Source organism: Stegostoma tigrinum, chromosome 2 (genome assembly GCF_030684315.1).
Source record: "Stegostoma tigrinum isolate sSteTig4 chromosome 2, sSteTig4.hap1, whole genome shotgun sequence".
In the NCBI taxonomy this organism is placed as follows: domain Eukaryota; kingdom Metazoa; phylum Chordata; class Chondrichthyes; order Orectolobiformes; family Stegostomatidae; genus Stegostoma; species Stegostoma tigrinum.
The window spans coordinates 58285982-58307509 of NC_081355.1; the positions used below are offsets into that span (position 1 = coordinate 58285982).

The 21528-nt window shown below is 37.5% G+C and overlaps 1 protein-coding gene across 2 annotated transcripts in view; it reads left to right on the forward strand.

Annotated features, from left to right (window-relative positions):
* Positions 1–21528, forward strand: part of tax1bp1b (Tax1 (human T-cell leukemia virus type I) binding protein 1b) — a 130792-nt gene that overhangs the window by 65798 nt on the left and 43466 nt on the right. For both annotated transcript variants that reach the window (XM_048557898.2, XM_048557888.2), the window contains exons 3-6: positions 9613–9715; positions 10089–10276; positions 13952–14110; positions 18138–18286. In XM_048557898.2, coding sequence (XP_048413855.1) covers positions 9613–9715; positions 10089–10276; positions 13952–14110; positions 18138–18286 — 599 coding nt within the window. The remainder of the gene's footprint in view (positions 1–9612; positions 9716–10088; positions 10277–13951; positions 14111–18137; positions 18287–21528) is intronic.

Sequence of the window (21528 nt, forward strand, 5' to 3'; positions counted from 1 at the left end):
GTTCGGAAAATTAAAATCCCCTATTATTAAACCTTTTTATTCTTGCGTTTATGAGATCTGTCTACGTGTTTGTTCCTTAATTTCCCTCTGACTGTTGGAGAGTCGATAGTATAATCCTATCAAAATGATCATTCCTTTTTTATTTCTAAAATCAAAACATAAATATTCACTGGATAATTTTTCAGAAATATCTTCTCTAGTTACAGCAGTAACGTTTCCCTTAATCAAAAATGCTACTCCACCTCTTTTTGCCTCTCTTTCTATCCTTCCTAATACTCGACTATCAACTTTGAGACCTCCTTTGCTTTGTCCAAAGAGATGCTCTTCACCTGAAGCCAGTCCATTGATTATTGTGTTTATAACTCTAGGTGTGAATGGATTCACTCAAAAAAACCTTTGAAGGGCTCTGGCGACAAACACAAATCTCTGTTTCTGGGTGGAACTGGTCAGCTCTAGGGTGATGTCGGTCTGTTCTACAATCTACAGCCATGCAGTACTGACAGAGTTACTATCTCTTAATGAGATATTCCCTTACTTGGTGATATTACGGTTTACTATTTTAAGCTAAAGCAATCTGCTATCTTGGTGTTACGTAAAAATCTACATCCAGTAATTCAAGTATCGACCTGCTGAAAGCTTATTAATGGTTGGTCAATCTTTCACCTCTGTAAAGTCTTAGTATGATGAGCAAACCTATCCAATGAAGATACCATGGAACATCTCTTGCAACAATTATTGTCAGCCTATTTGACAACTAGAAGCTGAACTTATTCTGTTGTTTCCTGAGATCAGAAATAGTGGGAATTGTGCTATATTTATTCCTCCCCTTCCCCATTCTCTGTATGTAACTGTGTGTACTGTGGCTGCATGTAGTGCCCCTATTGCAGCTATTGTTAAGATCATATTGCACAGCGCAAATTAGAGACTGAACCATCACACATATATGTAGCGTCCATTATAAATGCAATAGGCTGCAAACAGTGGTCAAATTGGAGGGTGGAATAGATCCACCAAATGTGACTTCAGCATTTAAACATGAAGGTAATGGGGCAACACTTGTATAATTTGACCTGGAATTTAAGAAGATTCAAAGTTTTTGCTAGGTCTTGGGTTAATTTCAAAACCTCTTAAGCATGAAATCATTACAACAAAAGGACACCCATTTATCCAGTTGGTTCGTATGAGAGGCCAATCGTGTCCATGATTACTATTGAAACTTTACTGCCTCCTCTTCTGATAATTTGTCCACCTCTTAATAAACATTGAAAAAAAATGCTAATTGAGAAATTTAACGTATCTCTATCTCATATATCACATTCTTTCTTAAGATGACCAAGCTTGGCTGCAACTCCGCTAACTATTTATATGCTAATAGATTTTTGACTTTTGTTTTATGTTAATTACCATTCTATGTGCATATTCTGTCTGCTAGTCTTACTTTCCGCTTCTCTTCTCCTCTCAAATTACTAAGTTTGGACTGATTCTGACTTGAATTAAATTCTCATGCACAAAAGTACCCTATCTTTGTGTCTCCACCTTTGTCATCCTTTAAAGAGACCCGGGCTTCGATAGTCCTTTTGCCATTGTTAAGATTTGTTCAAATGATTGTGTTTACACATTCAAAGGCTTAAATTATGTTTGCAACAAGATATTTCCATTCTTCTAGGTGACCAGAATCGCTTTGATAATTTGGCCACATTCATTGTTTAGGCATTCTTTAAATGGCTGATTGATCTCTTCCTGTACAATAATTAGGATACCATGCAGTCATTACAGCCAGTATTCATTTGCTCATTTAGTGCAGACTGGAAATCAATCTTCTGGCCAGTTTAGCTACAGTTAACAAATTAATGATGGTAATTTTATTCACTTACACTCACTTAATTTATTTTAGATTAAAGAGTGGATGTTGCTTGTTTGGGAGCCAGGCCTTGAATGCAAACCAGCAGTGGATTTAAAGGTGTTCCATTTTAGTGTTGACTTTAAGTTTTGTAGGAAAAATGAATTCTAATCTTTGGATCCTGAAGTTCCCACAGAACAAAAGTGCATCATCAGTATAATATGAAGATTTGTATTGTGGCGTTGGATGCTTTGTGAAATGTTAATGTACAAATGGGAGAGAATCTGAATTCCCTGATACCAGCAATGTTGATCTTCATGAGAACAAAATATATCTGCTTCAAGATGAAATGATAAAATTAAGTGGAATTGTTAAATTTCCAAAGAGCATTGGACTTGCAACTTTATTGGAAAATTTAAAAATAGATTATTTAACTTCTAAAATGTATCTGTTCCAATATAGTAACATTCCATAAACACATACCCTTGGCAAAGGCAAACTCAGTAAAATAGATTGTCTCACATGCAATTCTAGCAGCAGGGAGACAACCCCCCAGCTTTTAGCTGTAACACATTTCAGCTTCCACACTCAGTTTTTAAGACCCAGCAGCAACTGCTACCACAAAACTAAAACTTGGAAAAAAGCCCTGGTTCTGTGTAGGCTTGAACGCACCATTCAGGCTGCTTCTATTGTTCTAACTTTGTTTTTAAAAATCCCAAGGCCTCAAATTGTTCACTTCATTGACTCTGAATAGACTGCTTGTAACCTCTCTTCTTCCTTTAAGAAAAAGGACAAAATACACCTCTTAATGCCTTGTTACTGTCACAGCTATCTTTAGACTTCTGTGTTGCAAACTGTTTGTTGAAAGTGATCTCCGATATGATGAACTAAACACAGTCTGCATACTGTCTTGCATCTAACACATCTTGCAACTTTCTTAAAAGGATTACTCCACAAAATGTGACCCAGAGTCATTGTGTCTTAAAGTGCTATATAGCAGGGCGTTGCCATCTCATCATATCGCTTGTCTATAATGCAAATAATAAAGACTGGCTGAAATAAGGATTCACAATCAGATCACCAGTTAAGTGTCTAACTGTATGTGTAGTCTCAGAGATAATGGGAACTGCAGATGCTGGCGATTCCAAGATAATAAAATGTGAGGCTGGATGAACACAGCAGGCCAAGCAGCATCTCAGGAGCATCCTCTGATGAAGGGTCTAGGCCCGAAACGTCAGCTTTTGTGCTCCTGAGATGCTGCTTGGCCTGCTGTGTTCATCCAGCCTCACATTTTATTATCTTGTATGTGTAGTCTGCTGTCCAAATACATGGTTAAATCCGCCAATTTTTAAAAAAAATAGCATTCATTAATGGGTATATGCCCTAAAGTCCACATTATTCAAGTTAGTTAAATACCTGTAAGGTTGAGTTAGATTCTTAGATAACGAGGTGTAGAGCTGGACAAACACTGCAGGCCACGCGGCATCAGAGGAACAAGAAGGCTGACGTTTCTTCAGAAGAAGGGTCTAGGGCCAAAACGTCAGCCTTCCTGCTCCTCTGCTGCTTGGCCTGCTGTGTTCATCCAGCTCTACACCTTGTTAGCTCAGATTCTCCAGCATCCACAATTCCTACTATCTCTGAGTTAGATTCTTGATTGCAAGGAAATAGATGGACGAGTAGAGCTAAGGCCACCATCAGACCATCGCCATGATCTTATTAATGACAAGCAGGAGAATTCAGTATCCTGCTCTAAGTTTGTGTTTGTATGTAAATGTCTGCATGTGGTGTCATCCACCATTCTTCTTCCCTTCAGTCAATGCTGAAAACCAGAAATTACATGTAAAAAAATCTGTATAATTCCTTAAAAATTAAACTGAAGTGACCTTTATTGTTTAATCTTAGAAGTGAACGCTGGCACTTAATTTGTCATATTTTATAGTAATATTTAAAAATATGTCGAAGTATTATCCTTTTCAGTCAGTGTAAGCTGTATGAAATCCTTACTTCCAGTCATATCTGTTAGAATTGCATTTCCTAAGTCAATTTGTGCCATAGCAATCAAGAGATAGCTCTTAGATCTAGTATGGAATCACAAGGGATGTATAGCACAGAAACAAACTATTTGCCACAAAAATTAAATAGCTGTGTTTGGCTTCTCTGGAGCTTCCCCTCATCCTTCCTGATCTAACTCTTTTAGTATAACTGTCTCTTCTCTCAGTCATGTAGATTTTTCTGGATTCCTCTAAAATTAGTGCTTTCCAAACTGTTCCCCACTGTTGACCCATTTAACACTTATAAATTTTGTTGTGAACCACAACACAAAACAACAGCACTGAAGCAACATAGTAATAATCAGTATATCGAAACCAAATTTTTCATATTTGTATGGTGAAATATAATACATTTTCATTTCTGTGGCTACCTGCATTTTAAATAAAGTGTTGCTATTTTTGGTACTCACCTGTCCATTACTTCACCTGAGCTGCGCAACTCATGACCTTTGGCCAGAAAATAGTGGATATCATTGACATTCACATTTGGATTCAGCATTATTGATCACACCCAGATTCCCTGAAGACCATTTTGACAACTGTGATTTTAATATGAGCTGAGCCAATAAATTTTTAATTTTCATGTGAACATTTCAATCTTTCATTCCTGCGCCCTGTTTATCCCCCACCTGTATGCTTATACAGTAGCCAGTACCTTTTGCTTTACCCAACCTCTCATTAAACAGGTTGGTGACGGCCAGCAGAGAGGCATGGAAGCTCTGTGACCCAAGCCTGTGTAGAACCAGGTACATTTTGAAGTGATTGAGAGAAAGAAAAACGAGACCTGAAGATGAGCAGGATAGACCTGGGATCAGGCACCAGCTGGTATTCAAGGTTATGGGAGTGGAATGCTTGAGCATGATCCCAAATGTTGTCCGTCTGACACTTTTGGATCTTGGCTCGTACTTTGGAAACAGCTGCCTGAGATACATCTGTACTATTTACCTCAGTTATTCGTTATGTAAGCAAGTTTCACATTCTCAAACCTTAGGTTAGAGAATTTTCATCCTAATTTCCTACTTGATTCCTTGGCAGCTATCATATATTGATGTTTAATTTTTGACCTTCCTCACAGGTGGAACCTTTGTGTCCGCACTGTTGAAAATGTTTCTTTGATTTATTCAACTGCAGGCTCACAGTAAGCATAAACACATTGTTTTTGGGCTCTTGTGACACTGATAATGTTCCTACTTAGAAGACTGAAGGCCTGGATTCAAATCCTAACTGCTCCAGAGATTGATTAGAAAATACCTAAACTATATTGTGCATTGTGGCTCCCCATGAAAAATGTCACACAACTTTTTAAATACCTGTGAAATATGTTATGTATTATTCAAGTACTGTGCTAGTTTTTAACATCAGATGCATTTGTTTTTTCTTGGAGAGCATGGGCTCACATTTAGAAAACTAGGTCCTGTGGGAGCAGCAATCAGACGCATACAATTATCAGACTGCTTAGATATTTGTTTTGTAGTATGCAATTGAAATTATAATTTGTGTGGGCAACCTTATTGGCTGCATTTTATGCAGCCTATACTGGAAGTGCGTGTAAGTGTATTGGAAGTCTGAGTTTCCAAAAGTTGCAATTTGCCTTATTGTGATAAAAATAGAAATTAAGTCTGAGTACTGAGAAAATACAAAGTCCGAGAATTAAAAACAAATTTTGGACAATATTCAGTAAAGTATTTTAACTATTAATTTCAAGAATATTGAACTAAATGGCCTTTTGAATAAGTCGTACAATATCCATTTATTCAACAATTCTGTGAAGGAAAATCTTAAAAAAGGGAAAATAAGCTCCAAAGGTAATTTTTGGATATTTAAATATGTTGAGAATTTTTTTACATGCAAGTTTAGAAGAGTGTGTACAATGGAGCCAGGTATGTGCATGAGTTGTGTACATCAACAGTTTTTTAATTTCTGAAGTGCACAATCAAAATGTAACTACTTAGAGAAGCTGACAAGCTTGTTTTTGCAACTTAATTGATTTCAGTTGCAGTGGTCACTTTTTCTTCCTCCTACATATGTACTTACAGTGAGAAATAAATTGAAAATGTATGACTTAAATAAATTAGAAGTAATTCCTTCTGCTATTTTCCTGCATAATCATCTTAACAAGGAAGTGAATGGAGCAGTGAGTGACCTGGTGCAGCGGTTAAAATTCCATCTGCAATTTTGAGTTTAGTTCCTGGGAGAGTTTTAACAAGCTATCATTTTGACAAGCTTGTCTCAGTACTGATAAGGTCCAACAATGTTAATGTGACATCTGTCCTTTAATAGAGTTTTATTTTTATAATTCTCAAAGATGATGGATTAGCAAGTTGTCATCACCTCACACTTCTCAATTCACGTATATTTGCACATTGTTAATTTATCAAACTGTATGCAACTGTGGATTTCAGTGTAATTCAGATAGATTTTAAATTATCCTATAAAAGAAAGTGCCCATCACCTGGCAGCTTATAACTTTATAAACCTACTCTGTCACCTGCACAGCGAAATTACTGTCTGAGATCTGAGCTGTTATATAAATCAATCTTTAGTTGCAATTTTTACAATCATTTTTTCCCTCTCAAGTTGAATGGGCAATGACAGAGTTCAAAGTAAGCAAGTTATTTATTGTCACAAGTTTATGCTTTTAAAGAGTATTGTAATGTTCATTTGATGAGCAATGATCATTAATAATTTATTTATGATTGACATAAAGATATTTTTCAAAAACGTGCTGAAGCAAATATGCGGTTTCATTGCTCACAGACCAGAACAATAAATTTAAACAGATTCAAATTTGACCCATTTCAAAGATGTAGGGGAATTGCCTTTATTTGAGACTTGACTAAAACCTCTAAGAATATTGCGTATACATATATGTTTCATATATTAGCTGGTGCAACAAGGGAGCAATTAATTGGAAGGCTTCTTAAAGGCATTTCATTTAATGGGTATTGCTATCATTGTTGGTTCAAAGTTTATTCAAATTGAAATTAACACTTGTTAAAGACCAAGTTTCTCTCGTGGGTCATGAGTGACTATAATAGTAAAAACTGTTATATGGAAGATCAAAAGAACTGATGTAAGAATACAGTATAACTAGTAAATACTCAGCTGGACCTTTGAAAGTTGTAATACTGTGTTCTTTCTGTTAAAATAGCTTATTTTAATGTGATTGTTAGAGTGGACTGTGAAGTGAAGAAACAGCTTGGGTGTAAGTGACAAAAGTGAATGACATGTTAGTCATGGTTTTGAATTGGCTTTGTACAGAAATATTTGGTCTTAATTGTATTATGTTCTGGAGTAAAAACCTTCTTGTATAATTGAGTAATTTGCTGAGCCAGCAGTGCAAGGTTAAGATGAGCAAAAGACTTTAACTGAGGTCTATGTAGAGTGCCAAAAGATTGGACAATGATAAGAAAGTGCATTTTTGCATCCCATCTTCGCAAAATAACAACTTAAGCTCAGAGTTATTCTCTCCTTTTCACATTATTGATCTATTCAGCTTTTGTATGATGCCACAGAATCGTTGTTGTTCAAAGAGTGGACAGACAGATGGATCTGCTGTTTGATCTGTCCATTCTGTTTAAATGCGAAAATACATAAAAGCAGGGTTTCTTGATTCTCCTGTTTTTACTCCATTTTCTTTTACTTTAGTTTGAGAAAGCACGTAATGACAGCTTGTTAATTCTGCTGACTGCTCTGAGGTAAAGAACTTCATTGTAGTAATCCTGTGCACTAAATAACATTCATTGGACAAGTAACCCCTGCAGTGTATGCAGTCATAACATTCAGCAGACGATTTTAAAAGTTAAGCAACAGTAAAATAACTAATCCCTGGACCAGAAAGATATTTTCTGTTTTTGTTTAGTTTTGAGTGCTAAGGTAGTGTTAGCTTTTACTTTAATTTGGAGATAGGTTTTAAATTTTACTTCTTGGGAATTGTTTAGATGTCTTTTGAGATGGAAATTTGTGCTCTTTTTGAAGCTTTCTTGAGTAAGTTAAATGTTCATTGAGAATAGATAGTATGTTCGTAACCAGTAATAGCGCCAGTATGGATCGGTGATGTGAAACGCAATTGCTTTTTAGCCTCCTGAAACAGTTTTATTCACCTGCAATAATCTAAATAGAGAATACCTTGTATGCATAAACATAATACAGATACTTTTAATTTTTTTTGCTCAGTAAATGTCTGCTGTGATTCATTAACTGAAGAAGTTAAAACTCGATGTACACTTGGCTGTATATTTCCATTTTAATTAGTAAACATGTTAACAGGATAAAGTTGCTTACACATTGGACTCATGATCTCAATTTGTGTATTCACAATGTATTACTCTTTAATAATCAGCTGCATTTGCATTCCCAGTAAGGCACACTTGTGCCTCACGATTTGGAAAATGTTGACCCTGCAAAGGGATGAGGAGACTTTTGTGGTACATTGGGAAGACCGGGTTCAAGTTCCAACTGCCCCGGGGCGTGCAGAAACTTCTCTGAACAGGTTGATAAGAAAATATGTAGAAGGGGATGATAAGATCCCCTAATTATGTTTGTGACATGAACATGTAGACATCTGTGATTTTAAATAGAACATTGGAGAATTAATTTCAGTGCGCAAAAGAGGAAAACAATTCATTGTTCTTGTTTAACCCTTTTATCAACTCACAATACAATTTTGTGGTTCAGATCCCAAATGTGATTTTTGCTTTTAATTGATGTTAAAAGAGGGTATAAATTCTACATGGTCAGGCATCAAATCGGTACAAAAATGTGCAATATAAATATTCTGTTAATAATGTTGAAATAGTTAAAATCTCTTCAAATTAGTTATCTTTTATATCTGTTGCAAAGGCAGTGTACCATCACCCAATGGCCTGAAGTACCTTTGCAGCGAGATGGTGCTGAAGTTGTGCTGTACTTGTTTCTAGTCATTGAAGTCCTGGCGTGGATCGAAAATTTTGGATTTGTACAGAGTAGAGCAATGAGACTGCTCCTTAGTATGAAAAGGAGTTAAGAGGGAAGAAAACATAGAAATTTGGAATTTTCAGCTATTAAAAGCTAGTGACTGAGAAGGTGCATTGGCAGTAAACAACTCCCAAAGAATACACCAGGAGAACTGACAACTATACCCTGGAAGAATAGGGTGTAACCAATTTTTTAAAACAAAAATTGAGGCCAGCAAGTTCTTTTAGACTCTGAAAATGAATTTTTGAAATATCCATCATAGGAACAGGGTATTCAGGTTACCAGTCCATATATTTAGGCCTTACTTGAACCACCTTGCAGTCATCCTCATCTTTCTTTATTCGCGTAATCCTCTAATCCCTTCTTTCCCATAGTTTTTTATGGTCCCTCATAAAATGCAAGTATATTGTTAACCTCACTACTCCTTGTACTGGCAGTGAATCCAGATGTTGCAGCACTGGGTAGACTGGTGGAGATCTTTTGGTCTTATCTCAGTGTAGCTGATCTGTAAGAGGACTGCATCTCGTGCCATAGCACATAGTATTGACTTTGCCTTAATATGAGCATTTGTTGATGTTACTGTTGCTTGTTATGTTTAATCATTTTTACATTGGATTTATCATGAAATTTTCTTAACATGCCTGATTTCAGAATTATGTCACAAAGGTATTCTTCGGAATCAACATTTACAGTGGCAAAATGTACCTAAAGTTAAAATGTTGAGATAAACTGTTGAGAAAGATTGATGTATTTTCTCCTGTTTAGGTTGGTTGGAGCACTGCTCGTGATTACTATACATTCCTGTGGTCTCAAGTACCTGAAAATTATGCAGAAGGAGTTTCATTTAATCGTGTCATAGTTTTCCAAGGTAAGCAAACTTGAACACGTTTGGAAGAATCCACTGCTGCTGCTTTTAAGTAGCTGATTGCCTTGCATGAATTTTTACTGTGGCTGGAAGATTCTGGAATTTCGGAAATCAGGGAGCAACTATCAAGATGAATTTCAGTCATGTTTGTTGCCAGTGCATTGCTGGATATATCTTTGTCATTAGTGGTTGATTTTGTGTAAGTTTAAATAATCTGCATGGTGCTGATTAGCTGAATTGTTTTCTGAACATCTGCAATGACTTTCTTTGATTTGAAATTGCTAAGTTAACAACTAAGATGAAGATTTTATAAAATTAAGTGAATTGGAATGTAAGTTAAGAAATATTTATATTAAAAATATGTATCTTGTAACAGGTTATTATCTTCCAAATGATGATGGAGAATTTTACCAGTTTTGCTATGTAACCAACAAGGGAGAAATCAGAGGTGCAAGCACACCTTTTCAGTTCCGTGTGCCATCTCCCACAGATGATTTGCTGACCATGGAAGATGACACAAACTCTGACATGCTGGTGGTAACAACAAAAACAAGTTTTCTTGAGGTAGGATTCCTTGAATGTTAGTCTAATTCAAATGTTCAAAGTAGCTGCTGTATTAACCTAGTATACAGAATAAATCTAGATCTTGTTGTCAAATGGAGGTTTTGTTGTATACAAATAAGTGGTAATAGTTATAACATTAAAAAATATCCATAGTGCAATTCTGTTCCAAGTTCAAATATCTCAACTCTTTTAGTATTGGACTTGTTCTTTCTAATCAAGTGAAACAGATTAAAAAGACTCATTCACCAATTCTGTAATCATATCCTTCTAATATAATTGAACACTTTGAACTCAATTGTGATAACTTTGCCTTGACCGATTACACTGCACCTCCCAGTCGCGAACTGTTTCAACTCCCCCTCCCATTCCTTAGACAACATGTCCATCCTGGGCCTCCTGCAGCGCCACAACGATGCCACCTGAATATTGCGGGAACAGCAACTCATATTCCGCTTGGGAACCCTGCAGCCCAATGGTATCAATGTGGATTTCACAAGCTTCAAAATCTCCCCTCCCCCTACTGCATCCCAAAACCAGCCCAGCTCGCGCCGCCCTAACCTGTTCTTCCACTCACCTAGCCCTCCTTCCACCTCAAGCTGCACCCGCATTTCCTAACTACAAACCTCATCCCACCCCCTTGACCTGTCTGGCCTCCCCGGACTGACCTATCCCCTCCCTACCTCCACATCTACACTCACCTCTACTGGCTCCATCCCTGCGTCTTTAACTTGTCTGTCTCCTCTCCACTTACCTTCTCTTTTCCATCTTCGATCCGCCTCTCCCTCTGTCCCTATTTATTTCAGAACCCTCTCCCCTTCCCCCTTTTCTGATGAAGGATCTAGGCTCGAAACGTCAACTTTTTTAAGTGCTTTAAATTGAGTGCCTTCAGTAGCCTATTGGATAAGGAAACTCTGGTGTTCTGAAGAAGTTTCTGGTTCAGTGTTTTTCTCTGCTGATAGTTACTGCCCAAATTGCTGAGGTACTTCACAACTTTTTTTTGTATTTTACCATCTAATGCTGTCCCTTAATAGGCAGCTAGATTATTACATGTGATTTCACCATTTCTGGATTTAGGATTCCTGCTCTAGAGCATCTATCCTTGCTGGAATATGTATGAATTGCTGAGAAAAGACATAAGAAATGAGCTAGAGTTGACCAACAACATGATAGCTGATCTTAGCCCCACCTTTTCACGCTATTCCCATGTCCTTTATCAACATTAGTTTTCAATATGTTCTGCAAATGAATGCTCACAGCTTTCTGAGGTAGACCTGATTAATCCAAAACATTGGTGTATCTGAAGCTCACAGAGGAAGAATGGATACTTGTACCTCTATAGAAAGTTGTAGGCTCTAATGAAAGGTCATTCACTTGAAACATTAGCTCTGTTTGTCTTTCCATGGATGATAATACAGCTGCTGAGTGTCTTTTTCCTGGTGTAACGGTGAGTGAGGAAGCTTCCTGCACCATCCCTCACTTTCAGCCAATCCTATTGTTATTACTGTAAACTGAGCCATCAACGGCTCAGGCGTTTTTTTTCCCTAAATGCTTTTTGTGAGTTCAGCAGCAGCAGCTTTAGATGTGATGTGGAGCAGTGGTTTTCAGCCAGTGTGCCACAGTAAGGTGAGAAGGCTACTGTGAAGGTAGGAACAGCTGCTAGTGTCTGGTGAGCAGTATTGTCACTCACTATATGGGGGAATGCACAATACTTAGTGTCTGATTGATGCACAGTGATGTCACTCACTGTGCAGGACTCATAAGTCTGTCACCTTTGACTTTTGGTCCTGTACTGGGCTGAGCTAGTTAGACCATGCACCGCTGCCAAAGTAGAACCAAAAGCACTGTGAGTGCAGGAGTTGCAGAGCACAGCGCCAGCCCTTTGTTGGAACTGAGTCTGGTTGAGAAGGAACTTAACCAGGTAGAAACTGAAAAGTTGTTTTCCTGGTTTACGGAATTACAGCATGGGGCTCATCACAATTACGTGGTTGATCATTCAGAATGGATGAGAAATTTCTTATTCAGAGGATTGTAAGTCTTTAGAATTCTCAGCCTCAGTGGTTTGTGGATGCTGGGTCATTGAAAATACTTAGGGTTTACATTGGCAGATTTTTGATCTTCTGATGAATTATGTGAGAAGAGTGCAGGTAAGTGATTTTGAATTTGAATTTGAAATTAGTATGTTCAGTGGAGGAGCTGGCTCAATACTCCCATGCCTCTTTCTTCTGCTGTTATGTTATGAAAGTTGCCAGTAATATTTACATAGTTTGCATCTCAACATCATTTTGGTAAAATAACATGTTGCGGCCTTGTTCTGATGTCTAACCACTTGCTTATCTGCATTTTGAATTTTATAAGGTCATACTTCTGTCATCAGATGCTTGTAGCAATTCAGCTCTGGCCCACTGAATCTAATTTTAAGCAAGTTAATATGGTTATAGAGTCATGGAGTAATACAGTACTGAAACAGAACCTTCCATCCAAATCATTGACTCTACTTTGGCTAACTATTAACGTAATTTAGTTTAAAAATGTTCATTTGATGTCCTTTCCAGTGACATTCCATAATTGCTGCATCTTGTTTTTGGATATATGGCTTTCAGAAGTATGAAATCTGCCGATTCAGTCAAGGGTCTCAAGCAAGTGTTATATTCACTGTAAGGTTTTGCAGGCTAAACAAAACCTGAGTTTTATTATTCCAAGTACATGGGTCATGTTCAATTTTGTCAGTTTTCCAACTATCCCAAAATATTGTGTCATGGTTATAATAAATATAGCTGTGAATTAATTAACCTCCATAGTTTTAACTTTTCTGATGCCCCTAAAATACATTGTATAAATAAGGTATTCCTCCCCTAAACCTGTCAAAGGTATACAGTTGTAAAAGTTATCACAGAAAAATCAAATCTTCACTGCTTCAAAACCTGCTTTGGTAGTATGCATAAAGATTATCCACAAGACCACAGTAAGGTTTTGAACAGCCATAACATTAGCCATAGGATGCATCTGGAGGTTTTTTTTCTGTTTAATTGAACAGAAACCTTTTAAGTCCTAGCTCATTACTTCACTTGTCAATTATACTTCAAAGCAATGTGGCCAAGGCTCTGAAATAAATTCTGTATGTCACACTGGCACAATTTGCTTTTGGTCAACAGAGTTAACCACAGAGGGACATCATGACAATCATTTCAGAACACACGCCTAGCAAAACTATTTTGGTACAGTAACTCTGGATAGATTCTCTCTGTACGCTCTTTCCAACTTAATTTTCTGCCATGATCTTTGTAACTAAAACGCACAGATCAGGTGGAAGTTATATCAGTTTTTAAACTTGTAATTGACCAAGCAGTGCTTCGTTTTGGGCCAGTTATAGAATCTGCTCAGTTGGATGGAAGCCAGAAATAATTACAGTCTCAGTTGACAGCAGGTTTGGAGGTTAATTGAATCTGCATGCACCATGTAATTATCATTCTGGGAAGTACATATAGAGATAAAAATGCAGTGGCTAAATAAATAGTAAATAGTTCTTCTAGTTAACAAAGGAATGTTAAAGCTATGGTCAATTGATTTTTAGTCTGTTGTAAAGTTTTGAATTTTTGTTTTAACTTGTCTTTTTGAACATTGAAATTAGCTTGTGAATTTGGTGTGATAAATTGGATCTCTAATTTACATATTCAGCAAAAGGTTGAACTGCTACTGAAAGAAAAGGAGGAGTTGTTGAAAACTAAATCTGGACTTGAAGAGGAAGTACTCCAATTAGGTGAGCGAATGGAAAAAATTGAAAAAGAAATTCATCATGAAAAAGAAGTCTGTGACCAAATTAAAAAGGATTACAAGGTAAGTGTTTCAAAGGATTTTAGAGTTCTGATAATTTGTGTCTTTCTCTTCAAAGATGAAGGATGACTTCTGAGCTTAATTTTCTGTTTTGTGTCGGAAAGATGCAGTAATTTTTGTGAACACTCAAAAATACTGTTTCCAGTGACAACTACACTTTTTTTTAAGTGCCTGATCTCAACAACTTTGAAAATGCTGGAAATCACAGCGGGTCAGGCAGCATCCATGGAGAGAGAGCAAGCTGAAAGTTTCAACTTTAGATGTCTCTACATCAGAGTGTCTACATCTAGACTTGTAACGTTAGCTCGCTGTCTCTCCTTGAATGTTGTCGGACATGCTGTGATTTTCAGCATTTTTTTTCCAGTACAGATTCCTGCATCTGAAGTAATTTGCTCCAACTTTGGTGAAGTCCTTTATAGAGAAGGGCCAAGCCGTTGTATGACTCCTTTGTATTCGTCTAGAAGACATCGTAGATTTGTCCACTTCCAGAAAGTCATCCGTATACTTAGTGTGGAGTAAATTGCAGATTCCACTGTGTTTCTAGGCCAGTTAGAACTGGATTAACGGACCAGTCTCGAATGTCAAAATCTCCTTTGCACTAAGCAAAGTTTCCCTGCAACGTCAAGGTACTCGCCTATACCTACCATATCTTAGTCAGACAAAAAAATTAAGTGCTTCTGTAATTAACAAATCTTAACCGGGGCAGTGTTTATCTGGTCATTATCTCATTATGATTTGTTGAACCTTGGAGTGTGCAATATGAGTCATTCACTTCCTGAATTTACAATGGCGCTGAATTTCAGCAAAGTGCTTGATTAGCTATAAAATGCTTCTGGACACAACGAAAATATTTTAAAAAGTTGCATCATGTCAGTCTTTTTTTCTTTTTGTTTCCTTTTTTTAAATCAAATGTATATTTGGAATATATAGTACTTGGGCCATCTAAGACTTAATGTTCTTAAATTATAGACAGATATTTTTCATTTGATTTGCAATATTTTCTGCAAGACTTTTTAATTTTTAGCCCTAGAAGCACATGACTAACATAACGGCTTTGTGAGTAATGCAAGTTGCTAACTGGATGCCTGCCTTTAATACTAATTTGGACTTTCCAAAATTGAAGCAATACATTTATTTTGTAGATATGTATTTTTATTCTTTATGACTTATTACAAAGTAGAGGTTGACCCCTGTCTGATAACTAAAACTAAAATTAAAACACCCAGAGAAACTTGCCTCACCTCATAATCTGTTAAAGGAAAGGTGAAAATTGGTATAACCTGCTTCTCACCTCCCAATCTGTTATAATGGAAAGAGGAAATAAAATGAACTCCTGATTGTCACTCTATAATCAACAAGTGACAATTTATTTACCTAACCATAACAGTTAACAAATTAACAGAATTGCTAACAAATCGAACAATATGCCCCTTAACTACTAACTACTTCTGAATGTAACAGAATTCTAATCGCATGCTGTTCCAATAGAATTAAGTCCCATCTATATAAATCAAAAAAAAATTAAGACTTAATCTCTCAATTACAACCAGGTTAGGTTTTCCAGAATGCCCTTTGCCTTATCCGCTGTCGTCCAGTCAGGCATGCTATTGTCCGTGGAGTTCTTGTATCGGAAATATTAGCTAAGAGTTCCGTAGCACCTTTAGTTAGGTAGTGCTTACACTGAGAGCTTTGAGACTTTTGTGAGAGCCTGTGAGTTTCTCTTCAGATGGTAGTTCACTTTTGCACCAGTTTTCAAATGTCCCCTTCTTTTATGCCCTTGATGATCTATTAATTTCTTACAATAGGTTTGGCCCTGGGTTGTTAAAACCATTAAATTTAATTTTAACAGTTTTTGTTTTTGTTTCTAAGTGACTGGTTCAAATTAATTGGTTGATTTTTCAAACTATTTGCCTTAAAAACAAATCGAACTATTGCCGGCTTTGTTGACTGCACAGCCTTTTGATACAATGTTTCAATTTCAGGAGGTCTCTGTGTGCCTGCCCTTTTTGTTTTCTTTAATTTCCAAGCCAAAATAAAACATAATCATTTAAAGGGGCTGTGCACTTGTTCCCCTCCCTATCATTTTACAAACAAGTTCTGATGCCCTGCCTTCCAGTCCACCAGTACTCTTCACAACTTCGCAACAGACTTGAAAAACAACTATTCATTTTACAAGTCATTTAATTTAAAAATTACAACAAAAATTGTTTAGATATCCGACAGAGTAGTTTTTGACCGCTGTTTGATGTTTGAACATTTGAGCATCTCTGACAGAACATGCCTAATAATTAAGATATCTTTCATAGCAGAAACAGAAGGTATTGTGTTGTGCAAAGTGAATTTTCATGAACAAAATCTTAAATATGCCTTCATATCTCCTTTATATTTGGTGAAATTAATGTGATATGAGCATATTATGGCTTTTTTTTTTGGATAGTTATCCAAATTAGACCTTTTTTGGTAATAACTGCTTTGCTAAAGGTTCAATCTGTTTTTGATTTTCAATTGCAATTTCTATGTACTTCAAATTAGGCAGTATTACCTGTGATCTTAGTGTGTTAAAAGTAAAGATCTAGTTCCAAGTATAAGAGCAGTGCCGTATTTTGGCTATGACATTTGTTGGCGATCTGAAGTTGTATTTATTTCCATAATTCTTAAATCTGCAGAATTCTGTCTCTTGATAGCAAGAAGGATAAAGATTAGTGGAAGGAAGAGAGGAGAAGTTAGCACTATACATGGAAAGAATTGTTTTAAAGGAAATCTTGTTGACTTCATACTTGCCATGTGTTTGGTGTTGAATCTTTTCGCTTGAAAGTTGTCCCAAAGGGCTTGTGTGGCACAATGGTAGTGTTTTCACCCCTGAGTCAGGAGGCCTGGTGTCAAGTCCCAGTTGTTCCTTAGAGGTATACGGATGGTCCCAGCAAATGCTCAAACTTACGAATGAACAGTTTTTAATATTGGTGATCTTGTGGTGCAGTGATAATGTTCCTACCTCCTGAGTCTTGAGGTCCAGGTTCAAGTCCCACTTGCTCCAGAGGTGTGTGATAAAATGTCCAAACTAGTTGATTCAAAAAAATACTGAAGAAAAGCTGAGTTCTAAGTACCAAGGGCAGTTTAGTGATTGGGGAGAGAAAAAGACGTTAAGTGTCTGTCGGAGCTTTGCCAGATTGAAAAGAAATGGAAGTTGTCCCATTGAGGGCTTTTATGATGCCATGGTAATTTTTCCTATGAATGAACCAGGACACCTGGGTTCAGGTCTCACCTAGTCCAGAAGTGTGTAACAACTTTTCTAAACCGGTTTACGATAAAATGGCTATAAGTTGTTCCAAGAGCCCTGGATTTATCCCAGGATCAGGAACTTTGAGCAGAATTTGCTTAATTATGTTTTTTTACGTACTTTTTCCGAACCAGTCCATCACATTGATGGTTTGTGCATGTCCAGATGCAGATGTTGCATGGCCCCTGTTGGCCTCCTTATCTGTCTCTTCAGTCTCATCACAAACTTTGTTTCTGTCAGTGCTGCATCCTGTAGATCTTGAAAGTAACTGCCTTAAGGAAGGTTTTAAAGAACAAAGATTTTGGTTACGCGGTAATCAAAGGTTCTTTTGCTCACTAGTTTACTGCATACCCCTAAGTTAGAATCAAACCCATAGATCATCAACTTCCTCCTCTTTGACTAGTGAGTGACGAAAGAGCCTGTGACATTGGCTGAAATAGGTATGACTTGAGTTGGGTTGTTGCTTGACTAGTGAGGTAGCTGTCCCAATTTTTGCATAAGTTGCAAGGTTTGCACAAAGATTGCAACAGTTAAACTCAAATAAGTCGAAGTATTTGCTGTGAGTACAAGTTCAAATTTGGCACATGTGGTGAAGTGGTAGTGTCCCTACCTCTGGGCCAATACGTCAAGGTTCAAGCCCTATGTGCCATAGAAGTGTGTCAGAATATCCAAACAGGTTTATTAAAAACAATTCTAATTTGTTGCTTTGCTCAATTCCCTCCTTCATTGGTTTTTGTTCACATTTATGACTAGGATCTCTTCCAGAGTTCAGAAGCCTTAAAACTTGAGAAAGAAGACATTGAGAAAAGGTTTAAGGAAGCAGTCGCAAAAATTGTTCAACTTGAAGAAGATATCGTAACTGCAAACCAGAAAGCCATTGTAAAGGAAACTGAATTAGACAGGTATGAAAACTTTCCTGTGCTGTGGAGTTGGCTTCCTATATGAATTCATAATTATAGGAAAATTTTATGATTTGCCATGGGCGTTTAGTCTTTAGCCCTCCAAAGCATATGAACGCGTCCCCATAATGCCAGTCATCAATGTTATATTCTCTTCCTAACCAACCTCATCATCACCAAATTGATGTTCTTGTCTTCCTGCTTTTTTTTTATTCAGTAGCAAACTGTTGCAAACATGTATTTTCATACATAAGATATATTTGCCAGTAATTGCTGGAATAAGGTGGGGTGAGAGTGATTGCCCTTGACACAAAGGTAATGTCTGAAGGAGTGTGACAAGAAAGAGCCTGAGCAAAATTCACTTCATTTGGAGTTGCAGCGGAGGCAACTGTGAGGCTGGTGCCATAGCTGGGACAAAGCAAGGTAGCTTATGGTTAGGATTCGAATCCGATCATCTAAATCCCAAAACATTGTTGCAGGATTTCCTCAGAGCAGGTCCACCCATTTTCTCTAGCTAGTTCAATGACCTTTTCTCCAATGTCATTCTAGAATTTTGTTGCGAGTAACTTTCATTGTCACTTCCTAAAACCTAATTATCAAATACGAGACAAGAATGAAGCATTGTTCGCTTACCTGGCTGCGAGCAGTCCCATCTACTTTCATGAAGCTCAATGCTGCTCATGGCTCAAAGATTGGTGTTTGAAAAATAGGTTTTGATTCATGGAGCACTGGCACCAGCACTGTTAAAGGTATGAGCTGTATTGTTGACCTAAACACTGCTGGAACCAGTATTCTTACACCTGAAGCAGTAGAGAGCACTTCAAATTATGTTGCAAGGGAAAGGGTTCAAATGAGAGTCGATAAGTTAAAGGGAAATTGCTTAACAAGAGACCAATGTAATGAAGAAGTTAATGATATTCAGAATACGGCAAGAAGAGGCAGAATTTGCAAACTTGATGTGCTCGTAGATAACAGGCTCAAGAGGATGAAGGGCCAACTTCTGTTCCTCTTACTTACGATCTTACGAGGCTATAGATTTCAAAAAATAGTAAATAAAGGCTCTGATAGCAGAACATAGCATTTGTGAGAAAAGAAATGAATTAATGGCTGAGATCAAGAGCAATTACAGATACTTGCTGCAAGATACCAGGCAGGAATGTGAATGTTCAAGTGTACAGGGCACTTGTTCTGCAGATCAAAATCTTTACTGAATTTGGGAGCAATAAAAAAAATCATTAAATTAAAAAAGTGGCGGTCAATAGTTGGACTCAACAGTAACTGTACCATAGGACTGCCTTCTCTAGGTTAGTTGAAATGGACAATAAATTCTTGTCTTAGTAGCATTGTTCATGTACCAAATTAATTTTTAAAAATATTCCAAGAGCAACACTAATTTCTTTTCTTTGCTATTTTGGACCCTGAATCTAATAGCAGAAGTGAGTTTAAACAGAAAGTAATCAAAATCTCTGGGATCAGTTGGGAGGGGAAATGCAAAATATGTACTGGAAAAGAAATGACGAAAGTCCCATGAAATAGCAACAAAAAATGTTTGACTGAAGTTAAGTTCAATTCACTGCTTTGAAAGGTGTTTTTGAAACAAAACACTTATAGAGTCATAGAGCATGGAAACAGACTCTTTGGTCCAACCAATACATGCCAACCATAATCCCAAACTAAACTCATCCCACCTGCCTGCACTTGGCTCATAACTCGCCAGACATTTCTTATTTATATGCTTAACTAAATATCTTTTAAATGTTGTAACTGTACTCACAGCCACCACATCATCTGAAGTTCATTCCGAAAATGAACCATTCTGTGTATTTTTTTTAAAAATTGCCCCTCCTGTCTTTTGTACATCTTTCTCCTCTCTCACCTTAAAAATATACCCCGAGTCTTGAAAGCCCCCACCCTGGGGAAAAGATACCTGCCATTCACCTTATCTATACCTCTCATTATTTTGTAAATCTCCATAAGATCATCTGTCAACTTCCAATGCTTCAGTGGAACAAGTTCCAACCTATTCAACCTCTCCCTATAGCTCAAGCTCTCCCTTTTTGGCAACATTCTGGTAAATCTCTTCTGAATCACCTCAATTTTAACAATATTCTTCGTAGAACAGGGTGACCATAATTGGACACAGTACTCTAGAAGAGGCTTCACTGACATCTTGTAAATCTTCAACATAACGTCACAAGTTTCACACTGAAAGGTCTGAGCAATGAAGGCAAGCATGCTGAATACCTCCTTAACCACCCTACATGTATGTGGTGCAGATGTCAAAGAACTACGAACCTGAACCCCTAGGCCCCTCTCTTTTACAGCACTACCCAAGGCCCTGTTTTTAATTGTGTAAGTCTTGCCCTTGTTTGTTTTACCAAGATGCAATGTCTCTCATTTATCTAAATTAAGCTCTTATGGGGACATGTTCAGTATTCAGCCCATTGACCCAAATGGTCAAGATCTCTTTGTAATCTTTGATAACCTTCTTCACTGTCCACTATACCACCAATCTTGGTGCCATCCACCAACTTACTAACCATGTCTTCTATATTCTCATCCAAATCATTTATATAAATGACAAACAAAAGTGGATCCATATTGATCCCTGTGGAACAGGCTGGTCACAGATCTGCAGTCCGAAAAACAACCCTCCACCATCTTTATGCCCAGCTGTTAATCCCATTTTGTGTCCAAATGGCAAACTCACTCTAAATCCCATTTAATCTAATTTTACTAGATAATGTATGATGTGGAATCTTGTCAAAATCTTTACTAAAGTCTAAGTAAACAGTGTTGGGCGGCATGGTGGCTCAGTGGTTAGCACTGCTGCCTCATTGCACCAGGGTCCCGGGTTCGATTCCACCCTTGAGCGATTGTCTGTGTGGAGTTTGCACCTTCTCCCCGGGTCTGCATGGGTTTCCTCCGAGTGCTCCGGTTTCCTCCCACAATCCAGAGATTTGCAGGGTAGGTGGTGTGGCCATGCTAAATTGTCCGTAGTGCCCAGGGATGCCTAGATTATGTGGTTTAGCCATGGGGAAATGCAGGCATAAGGGGAATGAGTCACGGTCGGATGCTCCTTGGAGGGGGCAGTGTGGACTTGTTGGGCCACTGGCCTGTTTCTACACTGTAGGGATTCTATGACTGTCTACCTCTCTGTCCTCAATCTTCTTTGTTATTTCCTCAAAGAACTCAGTCAAGCTTCTGAGGCATAATTTTCCTCACACAAAGCAATGTCTGCTGTT